This window comes from Marmota flaviventris, chromosome 1, assembly GCF_047511675.1.
Source record: "Marmota flaviventris isolate mMarFla1 chromosome 1, mMarFla1.hap1, whole genome shotgun sequence".
Taxonomy (NCBI): domain Eukaryota; kingdom Metazoa; phylum Chordata; class Mammalia; order Rodentia; family Sciuridae; genus Marmota; species Marmota flaviventris.
In genome coordinates, this window is record NC_092498.1 from 192,889,682 (window position 1) to 192,903,450 (window position 13,769).

The window sequence follows — 13,769 nt, forward strand, 5'->3', positions numbered from 1 at the left end:
AATAAAGCTAGAGTAATAAAGATAATGTGATATTAATAAAAGGATGGACAAATAGATTAACGTAAAACTGAATACAAAATGGAACCAAACATGAAGTCAACTGATAACCAACAACTGTGCAATGAACAATTCCATAAGAAAAATCTTTCAACAAATGTTACAACCATAACCACATGCAAAATATTAAACCTCAACTTACACATCACATCAGTTACAAAAATTAACTGAAAATGGATCAACAAAAATGAAAAACACAAATGTAACACCTACAATGCTTTTTTTGAAAATGAAATAACAAATGAACCTAAATGTTATTCAGTTAGCAGTGTAACCACACAAGACTATTGCAACTGACTTTAAAATACAGTAATGTGACTTTATTTCTCCACTGAGATATGCAAGGGGCTGGAGATGTGGCTCAAGCGGTAACGTGCTCGCCTGGCATGCACAGGGCAGGGTGCTGGGTTCGATCCTCAGCACCACATAAAATAAAATAAAGATGTTGTGTCCACCGAAAACTGAAAAATAAATATTAAAAATTCTCTTTCTCTCTCTAAAAAAATAAATAAATAAAAATAAACTATGCAAAAAAAAAAAAAAAAAGGAAACTGTTGTTCTTAGAAACTGCTGCTTATAGAAAGAAATACATGCAAAAGATAGGTAGAAGTTAAGTACAAGCTGTAGTCCTGAATCTGAACTGGAAATAACAGTATGAACTCATGAAATATCTTCTTCCTTCCTTCCTTTCCTTCTTGTAGTACTGGGAATTGAACCCACTAAGAGTCAGAGTTACACCTTTTTTGATTTTTTTTGAGACAGTGTCTTGCTAAATTGCTGAGCCTACTCTTGAACTTGCAATCCTCCTGTCATACTTAGTCTATTTGCTATGATTATAGGCATATACCACCACACCTGGCTTCACAACATAGTTTTCTTTAAAATAAAATCTAACTCTACCCACTAGAAAAAAATCTAAAAACAATGACTAAACTAGTAACAATAAGTACCACTACCACCACATCATAGTTTCCAGACACTGTTTCCCACTAAAAGGAAACAGCTTCTAGAGAAATGGCTAAATCCAGGGCTGGAGCAGGAAATATGACAACATCTTATGATACTACAGAACAACGATACTATCAAAGATCACTAAGGCCATGCCAAGATAGGGCAATGTGAATACCAAAAAGGAAAAAATACATTGTCTTGAAATACATCAGATATGTTTAAATACAAGAGTTCATAATGATAGCAAAAAAAAGAAAAAAAAAAAAAGTTCTGGCAACACTGAAGGACACTGGAAACATCACATTATTTTCACAATTAGTAAATAAAAGGAAAGAATCGTATAAACAAATCTGCCATTCTACATAAAGTATAACACTAAGTAACCAAATAGTTGTATATGGGAAAAGTTTGTCTTTATAAAAGAATTAAATATTAATGGCTGCTAACATTACAAAAAAAGAGATTCAGACTTTATGCACCTCCTGATGGATGGAGAACATTACTTATGAAATAGTCTTTTTAAAAATATTTTTAAATTTTATTATTTTTTAAAGTTTTTTGTAGATGGAGAAAATGTCTTTATTTTATTTGTTTATTTTTATGTGCTGCTAAGGATCGAACCCAGTGCCTCACACGTTAGACAAGTAGTCATATGCATACAGGGTCCTATGAAACAGTCTCAGTGGAAAAAAGAAACCCTGGATTTGATTAAGCTTTAGATCCAACTAAGTTACCAGTTTATAGGAAATACAGAAAAAAAAAGAAAAAAAAAAAAAAAAGGTCAAACATCATTATAAGAATGAAATCAGAAAATCCAGACTACTGGAAACTCTATCACAAATAAAATCCAAGAACTTTTAAAAACAGAGAGGACTGAGAAGAAAACAGATTTATAAATACTTTAATGGATATGTTAACTCTGGCAGCAGAATAATGGTCTCCCAAAGATGTTCACATCCTAACCAAACCCCCCCCCCGCCCCCGCAACTAGGTAAATATGTTATCCTACATGACAAAAGGGACTTTGTAGGTGAAACTAAAAATCATCAGAGAAGGAGACATTAACCTGGATTATCTTAGGCCCAATGTAAAGTAAGAACACTTGAAATCTACTCTTAGCAAATTTCAAGTATACAAATTTCAAGTTATTACTAATAATAGTCAACATGTTATACATTGTTTCCAGAACTAATTCATCTTATAACTAAAAGTGTATACTCTCTGAATAACATCTCCACTTTTCCCATTCTATTTTGTTGCTATGAATTCTACCTTTTTTCTTTTAGACACCACATACAAATAGGATCATGTAGTATTTTTGTCTTTCTGTCTCTGGCTAATTTCACGTAGCATAATGTCCTTCAGGTTGATCCATGTTGTTGCAAGTAATAGGATTTCCTTTATTTTGTTGTCAAGGCTGAATAACATTTCATGTGTATATCACATTTTCTTTATTCATCCATCTGTTGATAAAAATAGGTTGTTTCCATATCTTGGCTATTATAAATAATGCTTCTATGAACGTGGCAGGGCAAATATCTCTTTAAAATAGTGATTTTACTTCTTTTAGCTATATACTCAGAAGTGGAATTGCTGAATCATATGGTAGGTTTGTTTTCATTTTGTTTTGTTTTGTTGGGTTTTGTCAATACTTCAGATTGAACCCAGGGCCTCAAGAACGCTAGACAAGCACTCTACCATTGAGCTACATCCCTCGTTCTTTTTTATTTTGAGACAGGGTCCTACTGAGTTACCCAGGCTGACCTCAAGTTTGCAATCCTAATACCTCAGCCTCCCAAAAGTTCCTCTTTGTCTACATCCTCACCAGCAACACTTGTTATATTCTGGCTTCTTGATAACAGACATCCTAACAGGTATGGGGTGATATCTCATTGTGGCTTTGATTTGCATTTCCCTAATGATTCCGGATGTTGAGTATTTTTTTCACATACCTGGTTGGTCATTTATATGTCCTCCTTTGAAAAATATCTATTCAGGTCTTTTGCACACTTTGTAAGTGGGGTGAATTTTTGGCTTAGGGTTTATTTGTCTGCTATTAAATTATATGACCTCCTTTTACATTTGGGATATTAACTCCTTGACAAATAAGTGGGTCTTTGCAAGTATTTTCTCCCATTCAGTAGATTGCTTTTCATTTTATTGTTCCTTTTGCTGTGCAGAAACTTGTTAGTTTAATATAGTCCCACTTGTTTATTTTTTCTTTTGTTGCCTGTGCATTTGTTATAAAAAAAAAAAAAAAAATTGCCAAGACCAATGAAGAAATTTCCCATTTTCTTCCAAGAGTTTTTACAGTTACAGGTCTTACATTTAAGCCTTTAACCCATTTTTATTTATTTTTTGTGTATGGTGTAAAATAAAGGTTCAACTTCTTTCTTTTGCATGTAGGTATCATTTCCCCCATACAATTAAATGAAGAGACTGTCTTTTTCTCATTGTGTATTCTTAACATCTTTGTCAAAAATTAGTTGAACATAGGGCTGGGGTTGTGGCTCAGTGGTAGAACGCACGCCTAGCATGCGCGAGGCCCTGGGTTCGATCCTCAACACCACATAAAAATAAACAAAATAAAGGTATTGTGTCTAACCAAAAAATAAATATTAAAAAAAAAATTAGTTGAGGATAGGAAAGGTAGCAGAATACAACAGTCACTAGTATGGCAATATGTAAAAATGTGGATGTGTAATCGATGTGATTCTGCAATCTGTATATGGGGTAAAAATGGGAGTTCATAACCCACTTGAATCAAATGTATGAAATATGATATGCCAAGAGCTTTGTAATGTTTTGAACAACCAATAAAAAAAAAAAGAAAAAAAAATTAGTTGAACATAAATGGCTGAGTTTTTTTCAAGGGTCCTTGTAAGAGGGAGTCCTTATAAGTACAGGTCTTTATAAGAAGGAAGTCAAAAATCCAAATCAGAGGAAATATGATGATGTAAGCAGAGGTCAGAAAGAAAGTTTTCAAGATGCTACACTGCTGGCTTTGATAATGGAAAAAGATGCCATGAGCCAAAGAATGCAAGCAGCCTCTAGAAGCCTCTCTTTAATTAAGTCTCCCACAATAGTTCTAGAATATAATCCTGCTGGCACCTTGAGTTTATCCCAGTAAAATCCATTTCAGACTTCTGATCTCCAGAACTATAAGAGCATACTGGATATTGTCATAAGCACTAAATTTGTAGTCATTTCTTAAAGCAACAGTAGGAAACTAATAAATTAACAACCACAACATATGAATCTTATTTGGATTCTTATTTCTCCAAACTAATTAAAAACACTGGAAATTTGAACTCTGGATATTTGATGTAAAGAAATTTTTTTGTAACTATGACAATGAGATTCAGGTTATACTAATTTTTTTAAAAGAGCTTATCCTTGAGACAATGACGAGACTAACTACAAAGTCTTATGGATGGACAATATGACATCTATGATTTGTGACAAGATGATGGAGTAGGGTTGCTTATGGGTGAAGAGTAGTGTTATGGCTGAGTTTATTTTACTGTCTACCTTTATATATGTGTTCAAAGTCCTCTACCATTATTTTGTTGTTTTGTTTTAACTATAGCAAGCATGATTCCTAATGGTGAAATGTTAGAACATACCTTTGAAACCTGAAAAGAGAAAAATGCCCACTCTCCTTTTTTCATCCCCATTCTATGGGTCTTAGAAAATACAATAAAACCAAGCAAAACTATGGACTGAAAAGAAGAAAGGTTGTCATTATTCTTTGATATGATCATTGTTAGAGAAAAACCCAGAAATTACAGGAGGGGAAAAAGCTTTTAATTATATAACAAGTAGGTTACTCATAAAAATCAATATGCCAAACACCATTCCATTTCTATATATTAGAAAGTATAATTTTTAAAAGAATCACATATACAGTACTCTCAAAAACTGTAAATTGCCTAAGAGTAATCTAATAAAAAAGTGTGTATAACACCTATTTTGAGAAAACAATTAAAACAGAATTGAAAAATATTAAATACCTAAACAATTTTCATGGATAAAGAGGCAAATATTATAAAGACATTAATTCTTCCCAAGAAAGAGAATATTCAATGTAAATGCAATAAAAATTCCTCATATTCTGGTGCCTACCTGATTCTGAAATTTACATGGGATAATAGATAAAGACCCAGACAGGTGTAGCGGCTCAGGAGGCTGAGGCAGGAACATTACAAATTCAAAGCAAGCCTCAGCAACTTAGCAAAGCCCTAAGCAACTTAATGATAAGCCTGTATCAAAACAAAAAGGGCTGGGGATATGGCTCAGTGATTAAACACCCCTGGGTTCAACTCCTAGTACCAACCAACCAGTCAATCAATATGCAATAACAGCTAATACATTTCTAAAGAATATGGTAGGTGAGCCAGGAGCAGTGGCACACACCTGTAATTCCAGCATTTTGTGGCGTTAGGCAAAAAGATTGCTAATTCGAGGTTGTTTGGGCAACTTTAACAAGATCCTATCTCAAAAAAAAATTAAAAGGACTGGGGATGTGGCTCCATAATAGAGTACCTGTGGGTTCAATCTCCAGTACCAGACCAAAAAATACACACAGAGGTATATATAGTTGGTAAATGTGATACATCAAATATCAAGATTTACATATGAAGCTATACATACCTTTTCTGAACTTCCATGTGAACATTTTTCAACTTAACCTGCATCTTGGCTAAGGGTATACTCAGCAGTAAAATACTAAAACTCTCAAAAAGAAATAGAGCAATACTCAAATTTGCTCCTCATCACTTCCTTAGAAACCCAAATGCCTCTGCTTATATCCCTTAAAATATAAAAAGTACAGCATCTCTCCCCAAAAGAAAGAACAACATAATTTTTAACAGTAGAAAAACTCTTTAAAAGCAGCTGGGCGTGGTGACTCACACCTGTAATCCCAGCAACTCTGGGAAATTGACTGAGATAGGAGGCTGTAAATTCAAGGCCAGCTTCAGCAATTTAGGGAGTCCCTAAGCAACTTAGTGAGATTCTGTCTTAAAGTAAAAAACAGGACTGGGGATATGGCTCAGAGGGTGGCAAATTGCCCCTGGGTTTAATTTCTGGCGCACACACACACACAAAAAAAAAAGCTAAAAATTTGGAGGTAAGGTCAAACAAATTTTAGGGTATTTTTAAACCATAAAACTCAAATTTTAAAAAATATAATGAAATGTTATTAACCCTGAGAAATTTCAGGACTCTAGAGTCATTCCTCCATTCTTTCTCTCCCACCGATTTCTCTCCCTCTGCCCCTCCCTTCTCACCTCTGCATCACAAGTAGTTGAACATATTTGAGCAATCAGTCAATAAACTTAAATGCAAGCCATTGCCTTTGCTAGAGAGTTTCAATTAAATAGGATATAAAGTCTTCCAAATAGCTTAGATCACAAATGTTGTCATTCCTGGAAAACTCATACACCAAAACAGTTCTGCTAAGTAACTGCATTAGATAGTAATGATTACACTCAATTTAAGAATCACAACTAAGAACTTTCCTTATAAAGTCAGAAAGTCAGCCAGCACCACAAAAAAATAAAATAAAATAAATGAAGTCAGAAAGTCAGGCAACAAGTTTTTTGACACCCAGAAACACATGTTTAATTCATAATCATGAATATTTTTTTTCCACAAGTGGAACAGGAAAAAAAGCATATATTGCTCATAACAAACATACTCATATAATGCTCCTCTTACTAGGAAGTAGAATAGGTTTACAGGATGTTTTTTCCCCACCAAATTAACTAAGAAAATTAGTGTGAATGGGGATATAGCTGAATGGTAGAACACATGCTTAGCATGTACTGGGTCCTGTATTCAATCCCCAACACTAAAAAATTCTTAGACAATTAGTAGTAAAAGAATGTTATAGGGGCTGGGGCTGTAGCTCAGTGGCAGAGTGCTTTCCTAGCATGTGTGAGGCACTGGGTTTGATCCTTAGCACTGCATAAAAAGAAACAAATTAAATAAAGGCATGCTATTCATACACAGCTACCGAAAAAAGAGTAGTATAGAATAATTGGCTAAGCAAAAGGGCATGTACACACAGGTTATATAAATGAAACCCAATGATCTACAAATTTTAAAAACCTGAAAAGAAACATAGTTATTTTTTTATAAATAATAAAACTATTGACTTCAAAAAGGAAGAGAAACAAAGTGAGTTAGTGATGAACGTTAGGATGAGGTAGACAAAATAAGGAAAATATAACCCAATATTCCCCCGTCTAGACATATGCCCAAGAACAATGGTTCTCAAGGACAGTGGGAATGGGGGACACAAATATTACAATCTGGAGATGCACAGCCTATAGGTACTTGGTATAGGTATACTTGGCAGTCCTGCTGACAAACATTTAAATAGATTAAAAAAACCTATCTGAAGTTCTGTAAGTCTAAAATTTAACTTTGCCCCCCGCAAGTACCCTTTTTTTTTTTTGCGGGGAGGGATGGGCATGGTTTTGGTATATGAGTTTTCCAGGAATTCAATCAACAGGTAAATCAAAGGACAAGTGTGCTTTCATTTACTAATGCAACAAATATTAGGAGATTGTCATGGGTGTAAATGCTGGAAGGTGAGTAGATACACTATGGGAGAATTTTAAAAATTCTAATTCCTTCAATTTCCTCAATGGAGTAGGAAGGAAGGACTTAGCTGACAGTGATAATAGATAAGAAGATATTGGTATCTCTCTCTAAGGGGAGAGAAAAAGATGTAAAATAGCTGTTTAAGTGAAACAGTGAATGAACTCCAAAATACAGTATGATGCCAGACAGTATTAAGGGCCAACTTTCAGTCCACAAATTTAAATGAAGCCAGTTTAAAAAACTGTGTTTTCATCCATCCACCTTAAGTTCCACTGGTGCAGGTATAAAGATAGGCAGAGTTGGGTTAATTCATACTGAAGTTTATTAAATGAGGATAATAAATCAAGAATGAGAAGGTAGACAAAAATTAAGAATGAATATAAGGGTGTGATTAATGACTGACCATGATATTTAGCTCAGTGATGAGAGTAGGACAACTGGATGTAATGGAACATGCCAGTGATCCCAGCAGCTTGGAATCTTCCTGAGGCAGGAAGATCATGAGTTCAAAGCCAGCCTCAGCAATGGCAAGGTGCTAAGCAACTCAGTGAGACCCTATCTCTAAATAAAATACAAAATAGGGCTGGGATGTGGCTCAGTGGTTGAGTGCCCCTGAGTTCAATCCCTGGTAACCCCCCGCAAAAAAAAAGAGTACAGGATAGGGGCTGGGCCTGTAGCTCAATGGTAGAGTGCTTGCCTTTCATGTGTGAGGTACTGGATTCAATCCTCAGCATCACATAAAATAAATAAATAAAGATATTGTACACATCTACATCTAAAAATATATCTAACTTAAATAAATAAATAAAGGTATCATGTCCATCTACAACTAAAAAAATAAAAATAAAAAAAGAGTGCAGGACAGTTAAAAGCTTAATGAAAAGGATGTCAGATGGGATGATCAAACTTTGTAGGCTAGTGTACTGAAGAAATGAGGTTCAAAATTTAGACTTACAAGGCTGAAGTTGTGGCTCAGTGGTAGAACGCTTACCTCACATGTGAAAGGCACTGGGTTCAATCCTCAGCACCACATAAAAATAAATGAATAAAGGTATTGTGTCCATCTACAACTAAAAATATATTTTTAAAAAAGTTAGACTTACAGAGTATCACTGTCATCAACAATGAATCACCCAGCAACCACACATTTGTAATAGTCTGAATTGATTGTGACAGCATTATAACTATTACACGTACTGTTGCAGCCATGTAACTATCATGTCTTCTTGATCAGTCTGGTTGGCACATTAAACATGGAAATGCAGTCAGTCCTCCAAATCTGTGGGTTCTACATGCTCAGATTCAGCCAACCTCAGAAAAAATATTTGAGAAAAATATATTGTGGATCTACACCGAAAATGTACATTTTTTCCTTGTCATTACTTCCTAAATAATATAACTATTTACATGGTGTTTACATAGTATTCAATATAACTAATCTAGAAATGATTTCAAGCATATAGAAGGATACATAGGTTATATGTAAACTCTACACCATTTTATATAAGGTATTTGAACACTGAGGATTTTAGTATATGAGAGAGAGGAATGGAACCAATTCCCTGTTCAAACTAAGGGAAAACAACATATTTTACCTCATTATAAATTACATGTAATTTTCCTTTATACTACTGTTAGAGGACACTACACAGATTTTTAAAAATTATGTGTAATAGGTATTCTCTATACATTTAATTTCAGGATTATAAAGGGAGCATTAAAGGAAGATGCTAAATCTGACCAATTAGAATCAATAACCAAGAGAAATTCTCATGCATATGTACAAAGTGACAATATACAATGTTAATAGTAAAAATATTAAAAACAACCTGGAAAGGAACAGGCCAAAATACACATATATTAGTTGGTAGATAAACATCTTTTGAGGAGGGGGGGTACAAAAACATGGTAGCTAGATGTCATGGCACATGCCTATAATCCCAGCAACTCAGGAGGCTAAGGCAGGAGGATCACAAGTTCAAGGCCAATCTGAGCAATTTAGCAAGATCCTGTCTCAATATAAAAAATAAAAAGGGCTGGAAATGTAGCTGAGTGGCACAGTACCCCTAGGTTTGAGCCCCGCATCCCATTTTAAAAAAAGTACAATAGTGATAGTTTATAGGAAATATAATTGAAGTGAAGCTGATGTTGGGAAATATTATCCTTAGAAAGTCAAGGAGGCTATAATTTTGAATTCCCAGAAGCATGAAATCCTAGCACATTACTTAGGTAGCACTATGTAGTTATAATATAAATACTACTTATTGTTTTCTTCATTTTTAGAGTCAATTTACTGTTACAGATGCAGATGAAATGTAAATGTTACTGTTGCTCACAATGTACAAGAATGAAAATAAAGCTAACAAATAATAGAAAACAAGTTTTAAAAAGGAAAGAAGGATGAATATCCTAATTTCTTTAGGCTTAATCCTGCCTAAAATTTCCTATTCCCTTCACTGTTTTTCTCCAAACTATTCATCACCACCTACCACACAATAGATTTTATTTACTTATCTTGCCTATTCCTCTATCCCCACTAAAATGTAAGTCCACAAAGGCAAGGATATCTCTTTTTCACTATTGTATCCGCAGTGCCTAGAATAGTAGTAAGTGCCTGCACATGTTAGGTCATCAAAAAATATCTAAATGAATGAGTCTTGCCTGTCTGGTTCACAGCTAGATCCTCACCATCAAGAACAATACCCAGCATATAGACAGTACTCAAATGTATCAAAGCAATGACTGTTATGACATAAATTCTAAAGTATCAAAACCAAAGAAAAACTAGTTTGTTCAGCATAATTTAAAATTTAAGTACAATTCTATTTGTACATTCAATATTCCTACATTTTTTTTTAAGAGACTTTGGTGTGGGCTGAGATTTAGTGATAGTTATCTGGATAAAAGACCCTGGGTTTAAACCCCAGGAATGTTCAAAATCAATTTAAAAAAAAAGAATTTGGTGTGTTTCATTGTCTCTCGAGTAAAAACAGAATATGCAATTTAGTTTATAAAACCCAAATAACACTAATTAGAATACTCTCTCCCTAGTAATGTCAGAAGTTTTTATATTAAAGAATTTAGTAATTTTATATTAAAGAATTATTGGTTCAATAATTCAAGAAGAAGAAAGAATTGATGGATCAAATATCCTTGAGTAGATAAGAGGACATGGAAGCTAATAATACTCATGAGGAGGGATTGGTGTTAAGTGAGGAAGGCAGGTAATTCATCCATCATAACAGCAAAAAAGGTAGACTGTTGGGGAGAGCAACCAGAAAGTGTGTAAATAAGCTGGTGGAAGCCTGTGGCAGGTCTCTTCTGAGTATCTGGTGAGAGCATGGAAAGAATGTACAGCAAAAACAAATGAAAACCTGAGGCAGACCCCTGAAGGATCCTTACTCTTAAGGACCAGTTAAAAACAGCACCAAGCAGAAATAGAGCTCGAGGCATTAACAGAAAAATTAGGATACTGTGTTATCACAGAAGCCAGATGTGTTTCAAGAGATGGACTGCTCAACCATCCATTCACTGACAGTACACCCGAGGAGTGAAATAGCTCAAAGCAGATTAGCTACAGTCAATGAGAAGCAGGGGGCACATCAATCACTTGGAAAGGTGAACAAACATTGTCAAAGAGCTGATTTTCTACAAGAATCTGTGCTGTATCATAAAATCAACTACCTTGAGCATGTCTTTCTTAAAAAGTAAGTAAATTTAGCTTGTTTCTCCAAATAACTAATATTCCCAAATGGCAATGATATATTAGTAAACAATAACTTTTCCCAAATAAGAACAATAAAGATATAATATGTAATGAAGCACAAAAGTGGTAAATTTTCAAGTAGGTTTTACCATTAAATCTGCATCATAATTCTAGAGTTTGTCTTTCTTCTCTGCATAGAGAAGCTTTCAAAGTACAGCCTATTCGCTGGATATAAGGATATATTTCTAAGAAAAATCACTTCATCCACAGGTTCCCGCCAGCATTTTAAAGCAACACTGCCACCAGAAGACTGGAAAGAAAAGTAACAGCTAACTACTACAGAACAGGCTAATTACAGAATATTTACCTGGCCTCTCTACATAGCTACACTATAGTCTGCTACTACTGACTCTAAATAAACATTCATTTCTTCTTATACCTCATCCTCCTCCTCGCCAATAAACCTGGTAGCACATGGTTTCAAGTCCGAGTCAATCCTCAGCTGCATTACAACAAAATGAAGAGCCTTCAACTGCTTCCGGTCGTCAATAAGGAAAAGCAAATAATGTAACAGGATCTACAGTTTTTCATAAGAAAAAACAGTAAACACAATCGGACACCTAGTTAAGCCCTTAAAATCTTTTAGAGACTAAGATCACCACCTTCCACACATAACAATTATGGGGGTGGGAGGGGGGAGGAAGGAACCGGGAGACTGAGTAGGATGAAAATCAGTAGGAGGGGATTAATTTGACATCTCTTTTCAACTCAAAATCGTATCCTAACGTCCTATGTCTTCGTACATAGAGTTTACACTGGCGAGAACAAATATTAAAAAGTCTTGGATCCCTTTACTGTATATATGTTATCAATTATTTTTTTTTCCAAGTAAGTGATAAACACTGTGCCCCCCCGCCCCCGTGCCAAGTAACTCCGCAACGTGTCACGGAATAGCTGAATTTGTCGTTGTTTCACAAGCGTGGAAAAACTTGGTCGTGGTGAAAAGTCACAGTCGCGAAAAGAAAGACGGAGCGCCCCGGATCCCCGAGTTTCCCCTTCGCCGGGGTCTTCTGCCGCGCCGACGCTGCTCGGGAGCTCCCGGCCAGACGCGCACGTCCAGGATTAAAGGGCCGGTCGGGAGCGAGGGCGTGCCCCGCCGCGCCGCGCCGCCACCACTTACCCGGTAGTTGCTCGAGCCCACCCAGCCGGTGAGCGCGTCCACGGTCTTGCCCAGGCGGCTCAGGTCGTCCCCCAGGTCCGGGATGGCTCCAGGAGAGCTAAGGTAGAGCACGAGCTCCTGGCCCACCTGCAGCCGGCTGCCCACGTCCTTCTGCAGCACCTGGGCGCTGAAGTACTCCATGCTGCGGGGCTCCATAGCTGCGGCCGCCGCCCGCCCGCCGGCCAGCCCTCCCGCGAGGGGCCAACTTTCGCCGAGCGTCGCCCAGCCGCCAGGGCGAGTCCCCGTGGGAGCCCGCGGGATGCGCTCGGCCAGCCCGGGGCGCGGCTCCTAGGGCGCGGGGGTGGGCGGAAGCTGCGCCAAGCGCCCAGCGGACCCCAAACCAGTCAAACTCGGCGCCCCCCGAGCCCCAGCCCGCTCTAGAAGCCGCGGCCGCCGGCGACGTCAGCACGCGCGTGACGTCAGCGCGACGCCGGAGAGCGCCCGCCTGCCAGGGCTCGTGCTTCCCAGTGGAGGCAGCGGTAGCTGCAGGAACTGGCGTGAATGCTGGGACGCCTTGGGAGGGTTTGAGGGCTTCCTTGGGTGGACACTGCCAGCGGGGCCAACAGTTTACCGCTAGCGGATTTTGCAGTACCCTGCCTTCGCTGTGTCATATACAGATCGCTGCCAAGTTTTCTTCCACTTAAATCAATACTAACAAAGTTTCTGGTGCTTGGTATCTCCTTCCACTTCTCCGGACGTTTTTTTTTTTTTTTTTCTTTCTTTCTTAAAAAGTTTATTTATTTTTTAAGTTGGTGCGTTATAGTTATACATAAAAGAAGAATTCATACGTGCACATACCCTGGTGTGACTAACTTCATTCCGTTCCTCTTCTTTCCCATTCCTCCTCCCTCACTCTCTTTATTCCACTTTCTCTACTTCACTGTTCTTCATTGTACTTGCATGGTATCCCCACCCCTTTTTAAATTCCTTATTTCTCCCTAGTTTCTGCCTATGAGAAGACATTCAACCCTAGTCTTTCTGAATCTGGCTTATTTCAATCATGATGTTCTGACCATTTTTTTTTTTTTCCTAAAACCAGAATACATTGTAATTTTCTTTGTTGAGAGCTAGCTATGGGATTAACAGACCTAACACTATGTCTTGCCACAATGTCAGAATTTATTCACAAGCCACACTAGTTTAATCGGTTGCAATTTACTGAGTACTTGTGGGTGACTTGTAGTCAGAAGCCCAGCAATCACAGAGATATTGTTCTTGTTGTTT

At 37.0% G+C, this 13,769-nt stretch overlaps 1 protein-coding gene across 5 annotated transcripts in view; it reads right to left on the bottom strand.

Annotated features, from left to right (window-relative positions):
- The window catches only part of Clasp2 (cytoplasmic linker associated protein 2), a 190,960-nt gene extending 178,046 nt beyond the window's left edge, over positions 1 to 12,914 (bottom strand). For 4 of the 5 annotated variants that reach the window (XM_071619729.1, XM_034636296.2, XM_034636295.2 and 1 more), the window contains exon 1: positions 12,507 to 12,912. In XM_071619729.1, coding sequence (XP_071475830.1) covers positions 12,507 to 12,701 — 195 coding nt within the window. In that variant the 5' untranslated portion in view covers positions 12,702 to 12,912. Of the gene's footprint in view, positions 1 to 12,506 lie in introns of all 5 variants that reach the window. The other variant, XM_071619732.1, reaches the window with a different exon arrangement.
- Positions 12,915 to 13,769: the final 855 nt, after the last annotated feature.